This window comes from Nanorana parkeri, unplaced genomic scaffold, assembly GCF_000935625.1.
Source record: "Nanorana parkeri isolate BGI_ZX_2015 unplaced genomic scaffold, ASM93562v1 scaffold2102, whole genome shotgun sequence".
Classification (NCBI taxonomy): Eukaryota; Metazoa; Chordata; class Amphibia; order Anura; family Dicroglossidae; genus Nanorana; species Nanorana parkeri.
In genome coordinates, this window is record NW_017308370.1 from 55560 (window position 1) to 74101 (window position 18542).

At 42.5% G+C, this 18542-nt stretch overlaps 1 protein-coding gene across 1 annotated transcript in view; it reads right to left on the reverse strand.

The window, feature by feature from the left end:
- Positions 1-2821: 2821 nt before the first annotated feature.
- Positions 2822-18542, reverse strand: part of LOC108800685 (NACHT, LRR and PYD domains-containing protein 3-like) — a 16279-nt gene continuing 558 nt past the window's right edge. The window contains exons 2-11 of the mRNA XM_018572676.1: positions 18019-18179; positions 15834-16011; positions 13094-13159; positions 9114-10809; positions 7313-7477; positions 6236-6400; positions 4753-4859; positions 4354-4552; positions 3369-3692; positions 2822-3191 (exon numbers count right to left, since the gene is read on the reverse strand). Coding sequence (XP_018428178.1) covers positions 2822-3191; positions 3369-3692; positions 4354-4552; positions 4753-4859; positions 6236-6400; positions 7313-7477; positions 9114-10809; positions 13094-13159; positions 15834-16011; positions 18019-18179 — 3431 coding nt within the window. The remainder of the gene's footprint in view (positions 3192-3368; positions 3693-4353; positions 4553-4752; positions 4860-6235; positions 6401-7312; positions 7478-9113; positions 10810-13093; positions 13160-15833; positions 16012-18018; positions 18180-18542) is intronic.

Sequence of the window (18542 nt, forward strand, 5' to 3'; positions counted from 1 at the left end):
GACATTACTGTCGAGATCCACCCAGCTGCGTGATTGACAGCTGGCTCTGCCTATTTAGAGGCAGAGCCAGCTGTACCCGCCCCCTCCCCCATCCGTTCCGCCAGTCAGCGCTGGAGGATCGGAGAAGGGAGGGGGGGGGAATCCCTTCAGGGAGCCGTGAGTGACAGTCACGGCTCTCTGTAGGGATAGATCAAGAAGTGAGCGAGCGACGGTATGTGTTCGCTCACTTTCCGATCTATTGAGCCGACCTGTAACAGTTTCATTGTCACAGGTCGGCTAGAACTATGAGGCTGAGTGATTTTCACTCGCCTCATAGTTCTCCTTTATTGAATGAGTCCTGAAATAGGCAAATCCCATTAATATTATTTAGAATATGTCAAGTGAAGATAATGGTGAGTCACCAATATACTCACTCGACAGGAGAGTAGTATGAATGGGTGTGTGTAAAAACAGGAACTGCATCCAATCATACACTGTTAATTCGCATCTGGGCTCTGGAATGTGGGGCAGAATCATTAACAGTGTCCCTGTATCAATAAGGAATCACCTTTGTTTATACTTATAGGGGAGCACTTACAGCAGTAACTATATAAATTAGGTGGTGCCTATAGTCCTGGGTATGGAGTGTCTATTAGAAAGATTAGAACTCATGTTTCCTTTGTCATGCATGCCTTAAAGTTCCATATGGATCTACTACATTCACAATAATTCACCTTTCCTGTTTGTCTTAGTCTTGGATACATTTTTATACTCACAGTAATTCCTCTATCCGGCTTGTAGTCAGAGCTTCCATCAGATCCCTGAAATGAGGACCCTCCAGATTGTTCTCAGACAGGTCCAGTCTCCTCAGTGTCCGGTTTCTTCTTATTCCAGATGCCAGGTCGGGGCAGGAAATGTCTGTCAGTTGATTATGTATCAAACTATAGTAGAAAATCAAAATTATACATTTTTGTAGCACAGTCATATGCCAGATACACATCTACAAACATTTACTAAAGGCTAATGGTACCCAAAACTGATATTTTAGCTTTGTGTGAGAACTGGTATGTTAAGCCACACAGATCTCAGAAACCTCTATAGTAAACAGTGGCCTTGGAGACAAAAAGATAAAAAGAAAAATACTAAAGAAAAAAAAGCCTAATTTAGGAATTGTTTAAAATGATCCCCAGCCAGGAGAGGGGGCTTGGAAAAACACTGGGGGGCAGGGGTTGAGCCCAGAGTGGGGTTAGCAGTTGTCCAGGGATAAGAGATCTACAGGGAACAATACATCACATACTATTGATATAGGCATGCCACAAAGTTATTTGGTTGGTAGAGGCCACTGTATATGCAGTGATTCATTGAAGACGCGATGGAGGTCCTGTGTGCGGCGGATTCGGCTCCCTGAAGATGGCGGACGCGGCACAGGTACTCGTTTTATGTATTGGAGTATTTGCACGAGTACGAGTACTCATGCAAATACTCGGTATCGCGGCCGATACCGATGCTTGTATCAGTATCGGTGCATCCCTACTTCTTATATTATTCTGTTTGGGAGTGATGTTACTGAAATAATAGAGTTAGTAACCAGTGAAAGCATTACTAGCTACTAACTCTTTTTGTTCCAGTAAAACCATTCCCACAGAATAATATAAGAAGCCCTTTTTTGAGTCAAGTTTCTCACTTTATCGTAAGACCTGATGTAAAGCCAGGGTGCCTGTGAGGGGCTCCCTGATACCCCGAATGGATATCTCTAGACATGTGCGCTGCCAAAAAATTCGTTTCGTTTCGTTTTAAATTCGGATTTGTGTTATTTCGTTTTTCAGGATTCGGGTGTGAAAGTCAATTCGGATTCGGAATTCGGATTCGGACGAAATTCGGTAGCGTTAGTACGAACGTTCGTTTCGTTTTCTGTTCTTATTCGTTTCTTATTCGTTTCGTTCGTTTGCAGCAAAAGTGACATTTGAGGGGGAAAAAATATTTTTCTCCTTCTCTAATGTCACTTTGCTCCAACGAACGAAACGAATAAGAAACGAATACGAACAGAAAACGAAACGAACGTTCGTGCGAACGCTACCGAATTTCGGAAATGGAAATTCGGATTCGTTTGCATTCGTTATGTCTGTAATTCGGAATTCGGATACATCCGAATGTCCGAATTTACGAAAATTCGTCCGAATTTCGATTCGGAACGAAACGAATCGCACATGTCTAGATATCTCCGTCTTAAGCCTGTTCCCTGAGTGCTGGAACCAGAATCAAGTGGATATAGCATGGGCTTACCCCAATAATCAGAAAACACTGACTTTGAAGTGAAAACATGAACTGGTTTATTGAAGAAAGCAAATAGAGTTTATACCTCACAGAATCAGATACGAGTTCAGTGTGTTACCTTGACCAATTCCCTCCCCCAGACAGCCGGGTGCCGCATTGGAATTCCTTAAGCACAGACACTCTTTGAAATTAATGTCCTTAATTAGATGAGAGCTTGATCACATCAACCTAAACAATGGCCACTCCAGACCGCCTTCTGCCTTCACAAAATTATGTTTAGCAGAGATGGTATCCAAACAAGATGCAGGTCCGGATGGTTCAAATCAAGTCAAATAGTGAAAAGCTCTCTCTCTAGATAAAATATTAAACAGGAAAACACACACAGCAACCAAAGTTCTCCGGGGCAATTGATCTCTGCAGACCTAGGCCCATCACAGTGTGGACATCCCAAAACACGTTGGCTACCTTTTATGTGTGAAAGTTTGGTGAGTCTAGCTTATATGGTTTCTTTGTATCTCAAAAGTTTCAGAGTGACCCTCGCATTAAAGGAATTTGGACGCTTTAACCTTTAGAAGTTTAGAAGGTACTCATTCTTGAAGGACTTTAGAAGGTACTCATCCTTGAAGGACTTTAGAAGGTACTCATTCTTAAAGGACTTTAGAAGGTACTCATTCTTGAAAGACTTTAGAAGGTACTCATTCTTGAATGACTTTAGAAGGTACTCATTCTTGAATGACTTTAGAAGGTACTCATTCTTGAAGGGCTTTAGAAGGTACTCATCCTTGAAGGGCTTTAGAAGGTACTCATCCTTGAAGGACTTTAGAAGGTACTCATCCTTGAAGGACTTTAGAAGGTACTCATTCTTGAAGGACTTTAGAAGGTGCTCATTCTTACAGGACCTTAGAAGGTACTGTAATGCTCCTTTGGATTTTGCGGGTCTAAGTGGATCACAGCTGCAGACCTATGCTTTAGGTAGTTCTGGGTATGGCAATCAGGCTGGGATCCCAGGCGTCTCTCTCAAGAGTAACTGAGAGTGAGGGATACATGCATCATTTGCCACAGAACTTAATTACGTGAGAAGAGGTTATTTAGACCTTTAGAAGTTTAGAAGGTACTCATTCTTGAAGGACTTTAGAAGGTACTCATCCTTGAAGGACTTTAGAAGGTACTCATTCTTAAAGGACTTTAGAAGGTACTCATTCTTGAAAGACTTTAGAAGGTACTCATTCTTGAATGACTTTAGAAGGTACTCATTCTTGAATGACTTTAGAAGGTACTCATTCTTGAAGGGCTTTAGAAGGTACTCATCCTTGAAGGGCTTTAGAAGGTACTCATCCTTGAAGGACTTTAGAAGGTACTCATTCTTGAAGGACTTTAGAAGGTGCTCATTCTTACAGGACCTTAGAAGGTACTGTAATGCTCCTTTGGATTTTGCGGGTCTAAGTGGATCACAGCTGCAGACCTATGCTTTAGGTAGTTCTGGGTATGGCAATCAGGCTGGGATCCCAGGCGTCTCTCTCAAGAGTAACTGAGAGTGAGGGATACATGCATCATTTGCCACAGAACTTAATTACGTGAGAAGAGGTTATTTAGCTCATAACCTTTTTAGGTATCAGGTAACTCAAGGAAGAAGAGGTTTGGATCGCTTATTCACCAGCTAAGCCTATTGAGTACAACGAAATCAAAAATAGAAATAATAATGGCTAATACCAGATGACAGTCTCAGGGTATTTATGACAGTAGCACCGTGCTATAATCAACCAGGTCCTGGTATAGGCCAGGTGTCGGCTGATAGTAACTCCTATCACCGTTCCAAGCAGAGTCTATGCAATCTATGCCAGCAGACTAGGTAACATTGCCCACAACTAGTAGTACTTGCGCTTTTAGAGGCTGGGTTCAGCAGGGTCTCCTCCAGAGTAGTCTGAGGTTGGAGAGGCCACCGTAGCAGGCGTTTCCTGGAGTGGAGAGGTAGTAGTTGGGAGTACTAAGAACGAGGCTCCTGGCGTGGATGGGGCATCAAACTAAATAGTGGAACGCTGTAACAGCGCTCAGGCGAACCTTATATACCCCTCGAAGTGGAGCCGTGGAGCGTGCTGTCACTTCTGCGTTCCACCGTGGAGCGCAAGGAACCTCCCCTTCAGGGAGGCAAACATCCCACGTGACGCGGCCGCTGCGTTCCACGCTGGGACGCAGACGGCTCGCGGACAGTACGGACGTTTCAGGTACTCATCCTTGAAGGACTTTAGAAGGTACTCATTCTTAAAGGACTTTAGAAGGTACTCATTCTTGTGGGTATAGTCTAACCAGTTTCAGTTTAAGTTGTTTGAAGTACACTCTGAGTGGCTCACCATCTATGCACACAAGGTGGCCACATCTGGTGATTGTCATCTCTTTCCTATGGTACCTTTAGTCTCATTCAGAAGTCTTAAACTTACAGTAATTCCTTTAATCTGCATTTCGGAGTTGACAAAGCTGCAATGAATTCAGTGAAATGACGACCCTCCAGATTGTTCTCAGATAGGTCCAGTCTCTTCAGTATCTGGTTATTTCTTATTCCAGATCCCAGGTCGGGGCAGGAACTGTCTGTCATTTGACACCCAACGAAACTGTGAAAATGCAAAATAACAAAGTAGACAAATATACAAAAAATAAATTACAATATAAAATAAAAATACAAAAGACATTAAGCAATACAATGAAAGTACATTCATATTAATATGAAGTCAATACAGAGTGTATGTTATTGTATGGTATAGTATGGGGTATGGCATTAGTTAGACCTATTTTTAATAGTAAATCTCAATCTCAAGAAACTACATTTATCCGGAACCTACCAATCCCTGTGGAGGCCGGATAACAGGGAGTTTATTCTATTGAGAAAACAATGACAACATATCCAGTCAGTCCACAAGTGATGCCAACAGATGTTCAACCTTTCCTGTTAGTTTAGATTTTATTATTATTATTACATAGTATTAATATAGCGCCAACAGTTTGCGCAGCGCTTTACAATATAAGGAAGACATTACAGTTACAATACAATTCAAGACAAGATGGTAAGGAGGGCCCTGCCCCTGAGGGCTTACAATCTAAAAGAGGAGGGGGAAATGATACATGAGGTAGCTGTGGTAGCTGTGGGAATGAATTATGTGAGAATGTGAAGGTTCAGTGGTTAGGTTGAGGTGGGATAGGCTTCCCTAAAGAGATGAGTCTTTAGGGAACGCCTAAAGGCAGTCAAGGTGGGAGATAGATGGACAGGTTGGGGTAAAGAGTTCCAGAGGATGGGAGAGACTCTAGAGAAGTCCTGGAGGCGAGTATGGGAGGAGTGGACAAGGGAGCTGGAAAGCAGGAGGTCAATGGATGAGCGGAGGGGACGTTTAGGGTGATACTTTGAGACAAGGTCTGAGATATATCCGGGGGCAGAGTTGTGGATGGCTTTATAGGTGACTGTTAATATTTTGAATTTTATCCTCTGGGCGAGTGGAAGCCAGTGGAGGGATTGGCAGAGGGGGGATGCAGACACTGAGCGGTTGGTAAGGTGAATGAGTCTGGCAGCGGCATTCATGATAGACTGAAGGGGGGATATCCTGTGTAGTGGAAGGCCAATGAGGAGGGAGTTACAATAGTCAAGACGAGAGATAACAATGGAGTGTATGAGTAGTTTTGCGGTGTCATTGGTGAGGAAGGGGCGTATTTTTGAGATGTTACGAAGGTGAAGGCGGCAGGATTTGGATAGCGATTGGATGTGGAAGTGTATTACAATGTTTTGTGTTTTTTTTATATTTGAAGTAAAAAAAAAAAAAACCTCCCAAAATCCCAAAATGAATCCCAACCCAGTATCTTTATTTTATGGACTGGATAGTCCTTTTTGGTCCCCAGAAATCCAGTTTGAAAACCATATTATATGTTGAGCTCTATATTTCTATATTTTGAGTTTGTGCTACACAAATATTATCATTGCAGTCAGACCTGTTATACTCACTATAATTGTTCTATCTGGCTTGTTGTCAGAGCTTCCATCACATCCCTGAAATGAGGACCCTCCAGATTGTTCCTAGACAGATCCAGTCTCTTCAGTGTTCGGTTATTTCTTATTCCAGATGCCAGGTCGGGGCAGGAAATGTCTGTTAGTTTATTATCACGTAAACTGTAAAAGGGAAACAAATAGTTGCTTTGAATTGCTGCATTATATGATCAAAAATCTGTGGACATCTGACCATCACACCTATATGAGCCTGTTGGATGTCAAATTCCAAATCATGGATTAATGAAGAATTGTGGTTATAATTCCTTTGAGGTTATAACAGACTCCACTCCTCTGGGAAGGCTTTCTAAGAGATTTTGGAGTGCATCTGTGTGACTTTGTGCCCCTTCAACCAATGGAGCATTTGTGAAGTCAGAGGTACTGATGCTGAATGAGAAGACCTGGCTCACGATCAGAATCCAATTCATTAAAATGGTGTTTAGCAGGGTTGGGGGTCAGAGGACTCTGGGCAGGTTACTTGAGTTCTTACACAACAAATCGGTAGAACCATGTCTTTATAAAACTGGCTTTGTGAACAAGGAACAGTCACGCTGGATCAGAGAAGGGCATTCCACAATCTGTTTAAAAATGACAGAAATGTTGACTTCTGAAGAGACTTCAGGGGATGATTTATCTTTAACGGAGAGGAGTACGAGGTATGGGAAGATGGAGAGGTAAGTATCCACTATATTCGTTACAGGAACCATATTTATTTACAGTTTCAGTTTAGTGGCAGAGTCCCTTTAATTAAGTGTACCCTGATGCCCCAAGGCCAGGTTCCTCAATGCGCCCTCCCCGCCAAACTCCCCCCCCCATAAAGAATGGCATTAAACAAGTTACTGCCAGGTGCCTGGCCCTGCATGTCCCGGGCGTCGGGGGATTCCACACCCCTTCCGCCCCTCTGCCCCCTGAGGCCGGGCCTCGATGACCTAATGGCAAATCCGGCCCTGAGTATACCATTATCAATATAATATTTGTTTATGACGTGAAGCTGTCCCAGAATGTTATTGTCTCAGCCAGTCCTGTTACACTTACCGTAATTCCTCTATCCGGCTCATTGTCAGAGCTACCATCAGATCCCTGAAATGAGGACCCTCCAGATTGTTATTGGACACTTCCAGTGTCCTCAGTGTCTGGTTATTTCTTATTCCAGATGCCAGGTCAGGGCAGGAAATGTCTGTCAGGTGATTTTGATGCAAACTGTAAATATGTAAAAAGTATTAAAAAATATATCTTCAAGGCATACATTTTGAGTCTCTGTTTCATTAGTGGAACATATTTTTATATTTGTTGTTATTAATCATTAAAGGAATACTATGGGGTTAAGGCTTTTCCCCATAGTTATCCTTAGGGTAACGGGAGGACACAAACTAGCGTCCTCCAGTCACCCTAGGCTCAGCTCGCGGTATACTAAGACGCTGCAGCTGAAGCGGATAGCGACAATTATGTCTGGATCCGCCCAGCTGCGTGACTGACAGCTGCCTCTGCCTACCTAGAGGCAGAGCCAGCTGTACCCGCCCCCTCCCCCGTCCGTTCCGCCAGTCAGCGCTGGCGGATCGGAGCGGGGAGGGGGGAATCCAGCCCCTCCCCTGTCATGGCAGAGAGCCGTGACAGGATCGCTGACCTCCCGATCTACTGAGCCGACCTGTGACAGTCTCATTGTCGCAGGTCGGCTAGAACTATGAGGTGAGTGAAAAGCACTCACCTCACAGTTCTCCTTTAACAGGTTAGTTCTCCTAAATCAAGACTGTAGACTAAGCAACAAGAGGATTTTCGCCATGGAATGTGATCTACCTCTTCATGAGCTAGTGAAAGGGCTTCAGACCCCTTAATGATTCACTTTGTGACTACCTTGTAATGGTTTCTCCATCCATTTAACTCTGCTGAACAAGCTACTAGGACCTACAAAAGGACCTAATTTTATTGATTGACCAAGGTTATGCTTATAGGGAAAAATTGTTAAAACTTCTAATTTCTTTGCTCTTATAATGAAATACTATTCTTTATTTTATTAGGTTAAGACCTCAGAATGATGTACACAATTATATCACAGTAGGTATGTGGGTCTTATTTTTGTCACTGTCTCTTGAATGATGAACATTTCATTGGGAAGAAGTATTTGAAAGAGAATATGAAGGTTTGATATATTTAAGCATGAAAAAATAAAGTTTAAAAAAGTGTAAGGTTTCCAGCTGAGCCTTGCAGATATTGTATGCTTGGATTAGTTCCTTTCTAATTTCATTAAGAACATTGTACCTGTCAAGCATAATCTGAACACAACTAGAAGTCATTATTCGCTTTTAACTGGACTTGTTCTGTAAAGTTGAAGACATATCCCCATTCATCTAAGCTGATGACCATAAGGTGCCACATTTAGACAGAGAAGACAATTGACTCACAAAAGGCAAGAAAGAGGGCATGTACTAGAACAAGCATTCCTAAGCAGGGGTGGAGGCCTTCAACAACCCATGTCCCCCATATATAATGCTGTTTTAACATGGGCAATCAGTAACGGCCTTGGCTGACTTTTTCTGGGAAAAACTCCTTGAATATATTTCCAACACTTATAAGAACCAAAGACATTTGGGCAAGTGGTGAAACATCATTAACATTACAAAACCAGCACGGTTCAATTTGACTAACTAACTACTACTAGCTATACCATGACCTGGATAAATGAGACCGTTCACAGACTAACTGGCCCACACTTTGAAGATCATTTTTGCCTTTCTCTGGGTCAACTAGGACTTCTAAGGATAAATGGGGGGGGTGATTTTGAAAGGAAACCTAGAAACTTAATTTTAACACAAATTAATAATTTAGACATAAAGGTTACTTCAAATTCCTGATGGCCAATAAAGCCGGCACAAGTTTCTTCAGCCCTTCATTCTGCACATTGCATCTAATTAAATTTACTTCTTCTATCTCTCTGCAGGATTGAAGGATAAAAGACAGCACGGAGCAGTCCAGAGGGCTGAGGGGGACATCAGAAAAGTCAACTTTGTTTGATCCAACACATTGTGACACCAGAGCCTTATTCCTGCTCTCATGGAGATAGTAGAAGACATTAAGAAGATCTCTCTTGTAACCTTGTTCTTGTCCCATTTTCATCTGGATCCAGGTGATGACATGTCTGGCAGCCTGATTAGACAATTTTCCCACATGAGACTTTAACATGGATCTAGTAGAAGAGTGTGAGAGACCGCAGAGGAAACGGAGAAAGATTTCACCACGGCCATCTTTGTAAGATTCAGCATCATCAAGTGTTTCCTGTAATGTGTCCGGATTATAGTTCATGAAATGGACTAAAGCAGCAAAAAACTCCTGAAGAGTGAGATGTAAGAAGGTGTAATCCACATCAGGAGGCTGACCAGATTCCATCATGAAACATGAAAAGAGATGTTTATCATTTCTCACACTGAATGAGTCCAGATGACGCTCATCAAATACAATCATGTGATTCATGACTCCATGTTCTGCCATCCACCCAATAGATGTCAGCAGTTCCCGGGCAGGGTGACCACCATCTTTATTCTGGTTGTGATTGGCCAGCATGTTGGAGACAAAAGTCACAAAGAGTTGTGTCACTGTTTTGGGCATTGATGTCATCAGCTGATCAGTGATTGTTGGTTGGGCTCTGAAGCACATTGATAACACTGTACAGATGATCCAGCAGTATGATGGGATATAACAGAAAGTGTACAGCGTGTCATTCTCCTGCACATAATGAAAAGCCTTTTCTGATAATTCCTCATTTCCAAAGAAATATTTGAAATAGATCAGTCTGTCTCCATGGAGAAATCCCATGATGTCAGATATTCTCTGGAAGACACCAGTATCAACTGAGGCCAGTCTGGTTGGGCGGCTGGTGATCAGTACAGAGCAACCCTTAAGAAGATTCTGTCTTACCAAATTGGACAAAATACTGCTATAATCTTTCCTTAATTTTGGATCAGACAGTGTGCTTGATCTGAAATCCAATTGGTGAACACTTTCATCTAAGCCATCAAATATGAACAGAAGACTCTCTGGATGTTTTAAAATATCTCCAATATGACTCCTCAGATACGGATATTGTTGAAGAATCATCTCCTCCAAGCTGACCTCTCCCAGTCTATTAAGGTCCCGGAATCTGAAGAAGAAGAGAAAAGCAAATCTCTGGTAGTGTTTTCCGGTCACCCAGTCATAGACAAACTTCTGCATCAGTGTGGTCTTCCCTATTCCTGGAACTCCGCTCACCATTACTGCATGTGGTGCACATTGTGACTGGTGGCTCCAGCGGAACAGCCTGTTGGGGGAAATGTGTTCTAGTCCAGATTGTGTTTTCTTCAAGCATTCCTCATGTCTCTCCCCGGTCTGTATTAGCTCATTCTGGGGACGTTCCCTGAACTGATCAGAGGAGACTACAACCAGCTTCACATAACGCTCATTGATGAGGAATCTTTGTGGTTCCAGGGTAGTTCCTGGGGGTCTGTGCTCCACTAGAATCTCAGTCCTCTCCATCAGATGTTGTTTGTGCTTTATCTGAATTTCTGTGAATATAATGGAAATATTTTGTGATTTATATATTCCTCTGTTAAAAGAAAATTATGTCATAGTCTTTACCTTTTCTCATAAACAGGGTATACTTTACAATGTAAATTTCAACATTCACTAAGCTAAAGGAAAATTCCAATGCAATCTGCAAATTCCCTTGCACAGTAAACAGCCTTTTTGCCTTTAGCACGTCAATCCCATTGTGACTTAAAATTGAAAGTAAATGTCTGGAGTTACCATTTACATTTTTAAATTCACAGCTCATATGGAAATCATACCAAATTGGGTCTGATTTAAAAAAACAAACAGTGCTACAGATAAAATTTCTGTTGTGAACAGCAACCAATTAGTTCCTTGAAATGTATGAATAACAGAAAATAATTTTTCTTTCTGATAAATTGGTGTGGACGTTTTGCTGCTCAGGTGTGAAGAGGCTCATTGAAAATCATGAGATTTCTTAAGTCGGGCCTTTTAAAGCACTTTTTTTACTGCTCAAAATTGCCTAGGTGTGAACAAGGCCTTAGTGTTGATGGAGGAATCTTTTATATTTTCTTCATTCAGCCCACAGGTTGAACGAAGAAAATACAACCGTCTATACCCTACTTATATCTCTCAGTAGCTGTCGTGCAAACAATTACTATAAATGGTCCTGAAGAAGTACTTCACTATGAGTTTGTTGGTCTACTTACCAATTTAACAAGTCATTCCTCCCAGTCTGTGAACTAGGAACATGCACAGTCGCACATTTTAAGTTCTCTGCTGTACGTTTATTGAACTTTCTTAAGGCAAGGGGCAATTTACATTTGGACTTAGAAGTGGTATTCCAGTTAAAGCCTATTGCAAACTTCAAACCACTTTAATGTCATCTTACAAATGCATTCTGCCTAAATGGCAAAATGTCACTAGAAACTCCCAATTTTCACAGAAATTGATAGGAAATGTAATTACATTCATCCATATTCATGACCTAAATCCAAAGTCAAACCAATAAATAAAAAAAAAATGATTTGGCTTTGAAAGGCATCAGTCAGATTTCCTAAACTGAAACTAAACTCCGGAGTTAAATCTTAAAAATGGATTCAAGTACCTTAACTATTAACAAAACTGTACTTGTAACAAAAACTGTAGCTGTAGATCCTCAAATCATCTCTGAATGGGTGCTGACACTGTCCTTCCTTCCGGAGGGGGGCTACTTTTGTTCCCCATGGTCCCTGTGTGTGTTGTAAAGTAGTCACCGCCCCAAGCTCGCTCCGGTGATGAACTACAATCTCAATACAAATGAGTAAACTAAACATGAGATTGTAGTCCATCCTGGTAGTGAGCTTGGAGCGGTGACTACTTTACAACACACACAGGGACCGTGGGGTACAAAAGCAGCCCTCCTCCAGAAGGCAGGACAGTGTCAGCGCCAATTCAGAGATGATTGGAGGATCTACAGCCGAGTGACACACAAATAAGAAACATTGTGTAACGGCTGGGTTAGGTTTGGGTATGTGGATCGCAACTGCGGAGGCTAATCAGACGGAACCCTGGTTTCACTCCCAATCTTAACGGGGAGTTAGGGTTCAAGCATCACAGCCAAATAAATAAAAGGGTATGAGTGTAGAAAGGGATATTACTGCATATGCACAATCTCAATATAATAGTACCAATAAACCGGTATTGATTTGAGGATGACAAGGAGTTGCAGGAGTGCTGGTAGCTATAGTTAGAATCAGTGTTGTAGTTCCCCAACAGCCCAGTAGATGGAGCACAGGAGCTAATCCAGGTTCCCAGTTTACACAGCAATTATCGTTTAAGCTGAAGTGCAATATGCCCAAGTACTTGCGGTTAAGTTGTAGTAATAGTGTGCAGGGGTCCAGGAGGATTAGGTCCACAGAGGTTGTAGCTGGCTGTAGCAGAGCAGGAGAGCTGTGGGGTCCCAGGAGACAGCAGGCGTTCAGTCTTCAATTGTGGAATGCCATACTGTCTCACTGGGGCGTTTATATAGGGGCAGAGGCTGGGGGAGGAGCCGCTGATCGGGGCGGCGCACTTCCGCTTCCCATGGTGGAACGCATCCGACGTCCGAACCCGGAAGTGGATGTGTGCGCTCCACCCTGGGACGCAGACGGCCGGCGGCGAGAAGCGGCGGAACCGTGCACTCCCTGGACTCTAGGTGAGCGCTGTCTGCGGTTCCCGTTACACATTGTTGACAAAAGTTAAGATACGTGAATGTATTTTTAAGGTTAAACTCCTGGGTTTGGTGTCACTTTAATTGAATGTTCCATACATATTCTTTACCTTTCAGCTCTGGAGTCAGTGAACAGCCATGTGTATCCAGCAGAATCTGCTCCACCAGACTCTCACCTTAAAAAAAATGAAAAAAACAAAACATTGATCATATGTGTTTAAAGCAGAAAGTGCCCATAATAAAAGTTTACCATTCTTTCTGTTTATTTTATTTTATACGTGGGCAGCACAGGGACGTAGTGGTCAGCGCTTCTGCCTTGCAGCACCGAGGGTTCCCGGTTAAAATCCTCACTATCTGCAAGGAGTTTGCATGTTCTCCCTGTGCTTGCATGGGTTTCCTCCGGGTACTCCGGTTTCCTCCCACACTCCAAAGACATGCTGGAAGGTTAAAAGGCTCCTCTCTAAGTTGGCCCTCTATGTATGCATGTTGAATAGGGTCCTTAGATTGTAAGCTCCTTGAGGGTAGGGACTGATGTGAATGTGCAGTATGTAAAGTGCCGTGTAAATTGTCAGCGCTATATAAATAAAATAATTATATTATGGGGAATGTAACAGAAAGAGCTGGAATACACAAAGGTGGGTGGGAAAACCAAAAACTCCCAGGTAGACAGGAACAAAGTCAGGAAATATGATAGAGGGATCTCTCTGATGGAGCATCCGAGACATATAAGAAGCCAGGGCCTGACTAGGCCTACCAGGATCAGCCTATAAATAACACTGTGACACTACAGGCTGAATATTTAAATTAGAAGTCTGGCCAGGCTATGGATATTCACACATATGCATACTCTAAACAAACAGTCAATGAGCTAAAACATAAAAAAAACCCTCACTGATCTCTGTAGCTGCAGGTATTGTGGAATATTTTTTTCTCAACGTTCACAATACAAGCATTGAAGTCATTGGGTCTCAAGGCTCTTCCATCTCCTCTTCTTGTACACCTGCTCTGTTTTTTGTAAATACATTCTTTATTTAGAGGATTCACATAAAACAGAACCAAAGGAGGTGTAAAACATAACACCTCACTTAAAGGTATAGGTAAGTCATTATATATTCATAAGACAGTTAGAGTGACAGATAAGATACAACTGAGGAGCATATCAAGGTATCCCTGTGTATACCAGTTTGTAAGGGTCATTGAGTGGCTAAAAAACCCCAATATTTGGTTAGGTCCACCTTTAGGGCATTTCTGTATCTACATAAGCCTCACCATACATGTTACAATCTGACCCGACCAACTGGTTTGCAGCATTCTGGCTTGGCTGCCATTCCACCCACCTGTGATTCCTCCTTTGCCTGAGCAGACTGTGTAACGCTACTCACTACTCCCAGGCTCCCTCTTATGGCCAAACAGGAGAGCATCATCTGAGAGGGCCAGATGGGAGTTTCCTGTCTCCGAGTGAAGATGTCATCCCACTTACTATTTAAACCTCTCAGTCCAGTCTGACCTTTTGTGGGCTTCCTGCTACTGCATTCCTGCTGCTCTGAGTATTCTGATTCCTGTATAACCCAATCCTGGCTGACGTTCTCCTCTGGCTCCTGCTCCTGGCTTATTTCTGACGACGCTGACCTCCATGTTCCTGACCTGGCTTGTATGACTACCCACTCCAGCACCTGACCTTGGCTTGTTCCTGTTTATGATTTTTGCTTGCTCCTGTGGACACTTTTATTAATAAAGTATTTTTAACTAGCACCTTATGCTTGTCTGGTTTTCATTGTGCTCTAACAGTACAGTCCACTTTAGATGTACCAGAACTATGAAATATAAGAACATACCTAAATTATGCAATCAATTTGTATCCAATCAGGGAATCCCAGGCACTGCATACTTGTTGGTGGATCTAAAGCAGATGATTCAATTACATTGTAATGTGTATGGTGAGTATTAGAGGTAGAAAGGCTGGCAGGCTCAGGGGGAGGAGAATAAACTGAGCTGTTAAAATTAAACTAAAGGTATTTCTGCTATAAACTATGAGTATAAATTGCTCCACAGTGCCTGTAGCTACTGAGGTAAGTGAAGGTTAGCTATAAAGCTTATATGCTTGTTATGAATATGTCAGGATATGAATGTCTGTACCCTGACCACAGGTCTACGTTAAATTCTTGCATACAGCATTTCTTTTTTTCATACAGTTCATGACCCAAGAATCCAGCCAATCTTGATTCATCAATCTGTAATGCACAGGGCAACCATCAGAAATTTTGTGGCCCCTTACACGGCTTTAGGCTGCCACCCCTGCGCGCCGCTGGATGCAGGGCTTAGTGACGCGCTGGACACAGGGCTTAGTGACGCGCTGGACACAGGACCCTGCAGAGCCCACCATAGTTGCTGCACAGCCCATCTGAGACTGTCTATGGTGGGCTCTGAAGGGGTCTCAGGTGAGCTGGTCAGGGCTGCATCCCTCCCCTTCCTCCTTTCCTTCCTTCCTAGCTCCTCTTACCTGAACACATGGCCTCGTCTGCCACCGGACCGGCCAGAAGTCACTTCCGGCCAGTCCGACATCAGATGAGCAGCGTCGCTGATGTGGCCCTAGCTTGTCTCAAAGCCGCTGGAGCGGCAATGCTGGGGCCCTGCGCGGCAAGGGGCAGGCCTCTGCCTCCTCGCCCTTCACAGTCGGCCGATAGTCATGTAAGGCTGCCCAGGCCCCTTACATTAGTATCGGCCGTACCCCCCTGATGGCTGCCCTGGTCGTGCATGTAATTATTTTCAACTCTAACCAAACACTGTGTATTGGACATGGACCGAACCATTTCATTCTCCTCCCCTGTAATATTTGAAAGATCCGGTTACCTGTCTGGCTGATTTCCCCCAGAATGGACAATAAATTAGGATGAGGATGTGCTTTGTGCAGCGCATAGAGACATTTCCAGAGTCCAATCACAGCTTCTCTTCCCCGATCCCGAACATCTTGTAACAACGTGGTAGAGAAGGAAGAAGGCCCCAGTTCTTTTTTTAATGATCGGTAGTTCTGAAAAACAAGTAGAATATTTATTGTTTATAATTTTTTGTCATTAGGACAAGAAAAAGGGGTGAATCTCCCCAGACAGATGAATAAAATCCCAAACAACTATATAAAAAAAGTTGTGGGGCTAAACTATAATTATTTTATTGATATACACAGATGTGAACAAACTCCAATTACCCGAAATATTCTTATAGGTATGTGTATGGTTCTATGTATGGTTTGTAATCATATATGTACGAAGTGGCGTCCCGAGGCTGGGTGTCATATGTACGTGAGGAAAAGCCTATTTGCTAACTCTGTATCCTTTTCTAAATCCTCTTTTCTTGACCCTTCTCATGTCTGCATGGGACCTCAGCTAACTAGGGTATACATCCCTGCATACCTCTTTTCTCTGACAAAAGTCCTTGTTTCAGGTCACACCACTGTTCTCTGTTCTTTGAATAATTTATCTTATACTTACCAGTTCCCACTCCTGATCTGGAGGGACCTTATGTTAGGAGTATTTCTACCTGTAAGGAGCACTATATAGTGCCAGGTCTGTTCTTCCAGGCCTTGTCATAAATTGCTGCCTTGTATTCTCATGGTAGCTTTCTACTTTTTAACACATCTATTGGTTCTCATGGTAGGCAGGACTTGGCAGGTATTTTGACATGGTCTACTTTCTCTTTTCCCTTTTAAGTTTTTTGACTTAGTTGCTTCTACTCAGTTCTAGGTAAGAGATGTCCTATGTGACTTCCGATCCTTGATATAGGATCCTGTGCCATGGGATCCATGGAGCTAAAAGTCCTTATGCCCGTTCTTTCACCTCCTCTCTGGTGTCTGACAGCATATTGCTGTGGCTTCCTCCTCATTGAGGCTGGCCAGTTGCTTAGCAACTGCCTATAGTCTGGCTAATAATGTGTTTTGGGGAAAAGCATTCCTGGATGGTGGCTAGGCAATTGGCAGTGCTACTTCTATAATTGTGATTGGAGGAGTGTTTGAGGGCATGAGTTAATTGGCACTTCCAGTGGCACCCTGTTTTCTGTTCCTGACAGGTTGTTTTTTTGAGGGTGTTCCTCTTTTTTTTGCTTCTCTACAGGCTGCATGTTCTTTATGTACAGTTTGATTTTGTATGTATTTTACTGATATACTATGCAAAAAGGAGTAATTGTATGTCTAATTTCCATTGCTAGATTATCAGGTCATTCAAGTTGACAGTATTCTCCTTTGTTGCACACAGTATCATAATTCCAGATCATCTCATATGCACTGAAGGTCATGTCAGCACCACATGGGCTCCATCTTTCACAGTCATCAAAATTCTCCTTGTTGTCCCTAAAATGGGATGTGCTCTGTTTGTGGTGCCCCCGAAACATTTCCTGAAACTGACTAAAGAAAAGGAGATTGAAACTTGACAGGTGAGATCTTATGTTTATCAATCTGTTGCTAAGAGCATGCATGGCTAATTCCCCTCCAGAAAGAGGAGATACTTTCATTGGTGGACCACAAGTACTGCATATAATATGTTTTTTTTTTGCGCACACCACTGCAACATGGTGGTATGAACCGAGCCCATTTGGAACAGGTCCCCCAACGCATTGGGTGTGAATTGGCCCTAAAAGCATTTTGATAATTGTTTTAGAGTATTCTCCTTTGTTTATGAAAACTGTCTACCCATTAATGCCTTTACCTTAGCGTCACATGGTCTCATGGTTCACTAGGCTCTCAAAATTGTAATTGCCTCAAAAACGCACAAATAATGATCAGTCACTTTGCCTCTACCATGTCTCCCTGCAGTTATTAACAGAGAAAATATCGTCCGGAATTTTTTTTTTATAGATGACCATATTAAATTAAGAAAAATATTAAATACAAAGGTCCCAAAATTCACAAGGATCAGGACTTTCCAACAGGGTTCAGAAAACCAAAAACACCAATGCAAGTCTGATTACATCTGTTCACATCACTTTATGCTTTGCCTTTCTCGCTCCTAATTTGGTTGCAGCCTGTATAGAAATACATGTATCTTACTTCTGCATGTAAGACGTCCCGAAATTTTAACTGCATCAGTAGGGCATGGTTGTCTAAGTTCTCCAGAATGTCTTTTAGGTCATCACTGTAATATTCGTATATCATGCTCAGTGATGAATCGGGATAAGCAGACAGCTGGCTGCAGAAACCTCTGATTTCCTCTATAGAAACACACAGAAAAAGACAATTTTATCATATACCATGTTGTTTTCAAATTATATATTATAAATGCTGCAAAAAAAACAAAAAACGAAGCCGTGAGGTCCAAGCAGCTTTGGGCCCATCCATTGCTCTACCCTGGCAGGAACTCTATAGAGGTCACTCATAAATCAACAATACAAATTTAGTCCTAGTGTGTTAGAGACAGTACCATTACTTTTAATCCATCTACTCCATCTACCATCTACTTTATGGGGCAGGAAGTCTTATCACGTTTATAGCATTTCCTCCTATGGAGAATTACATATCTTGCAGGTAGTATTGAGTTGTGGAACTTCCTTGGGAGATCACATGTTCATAGGAAG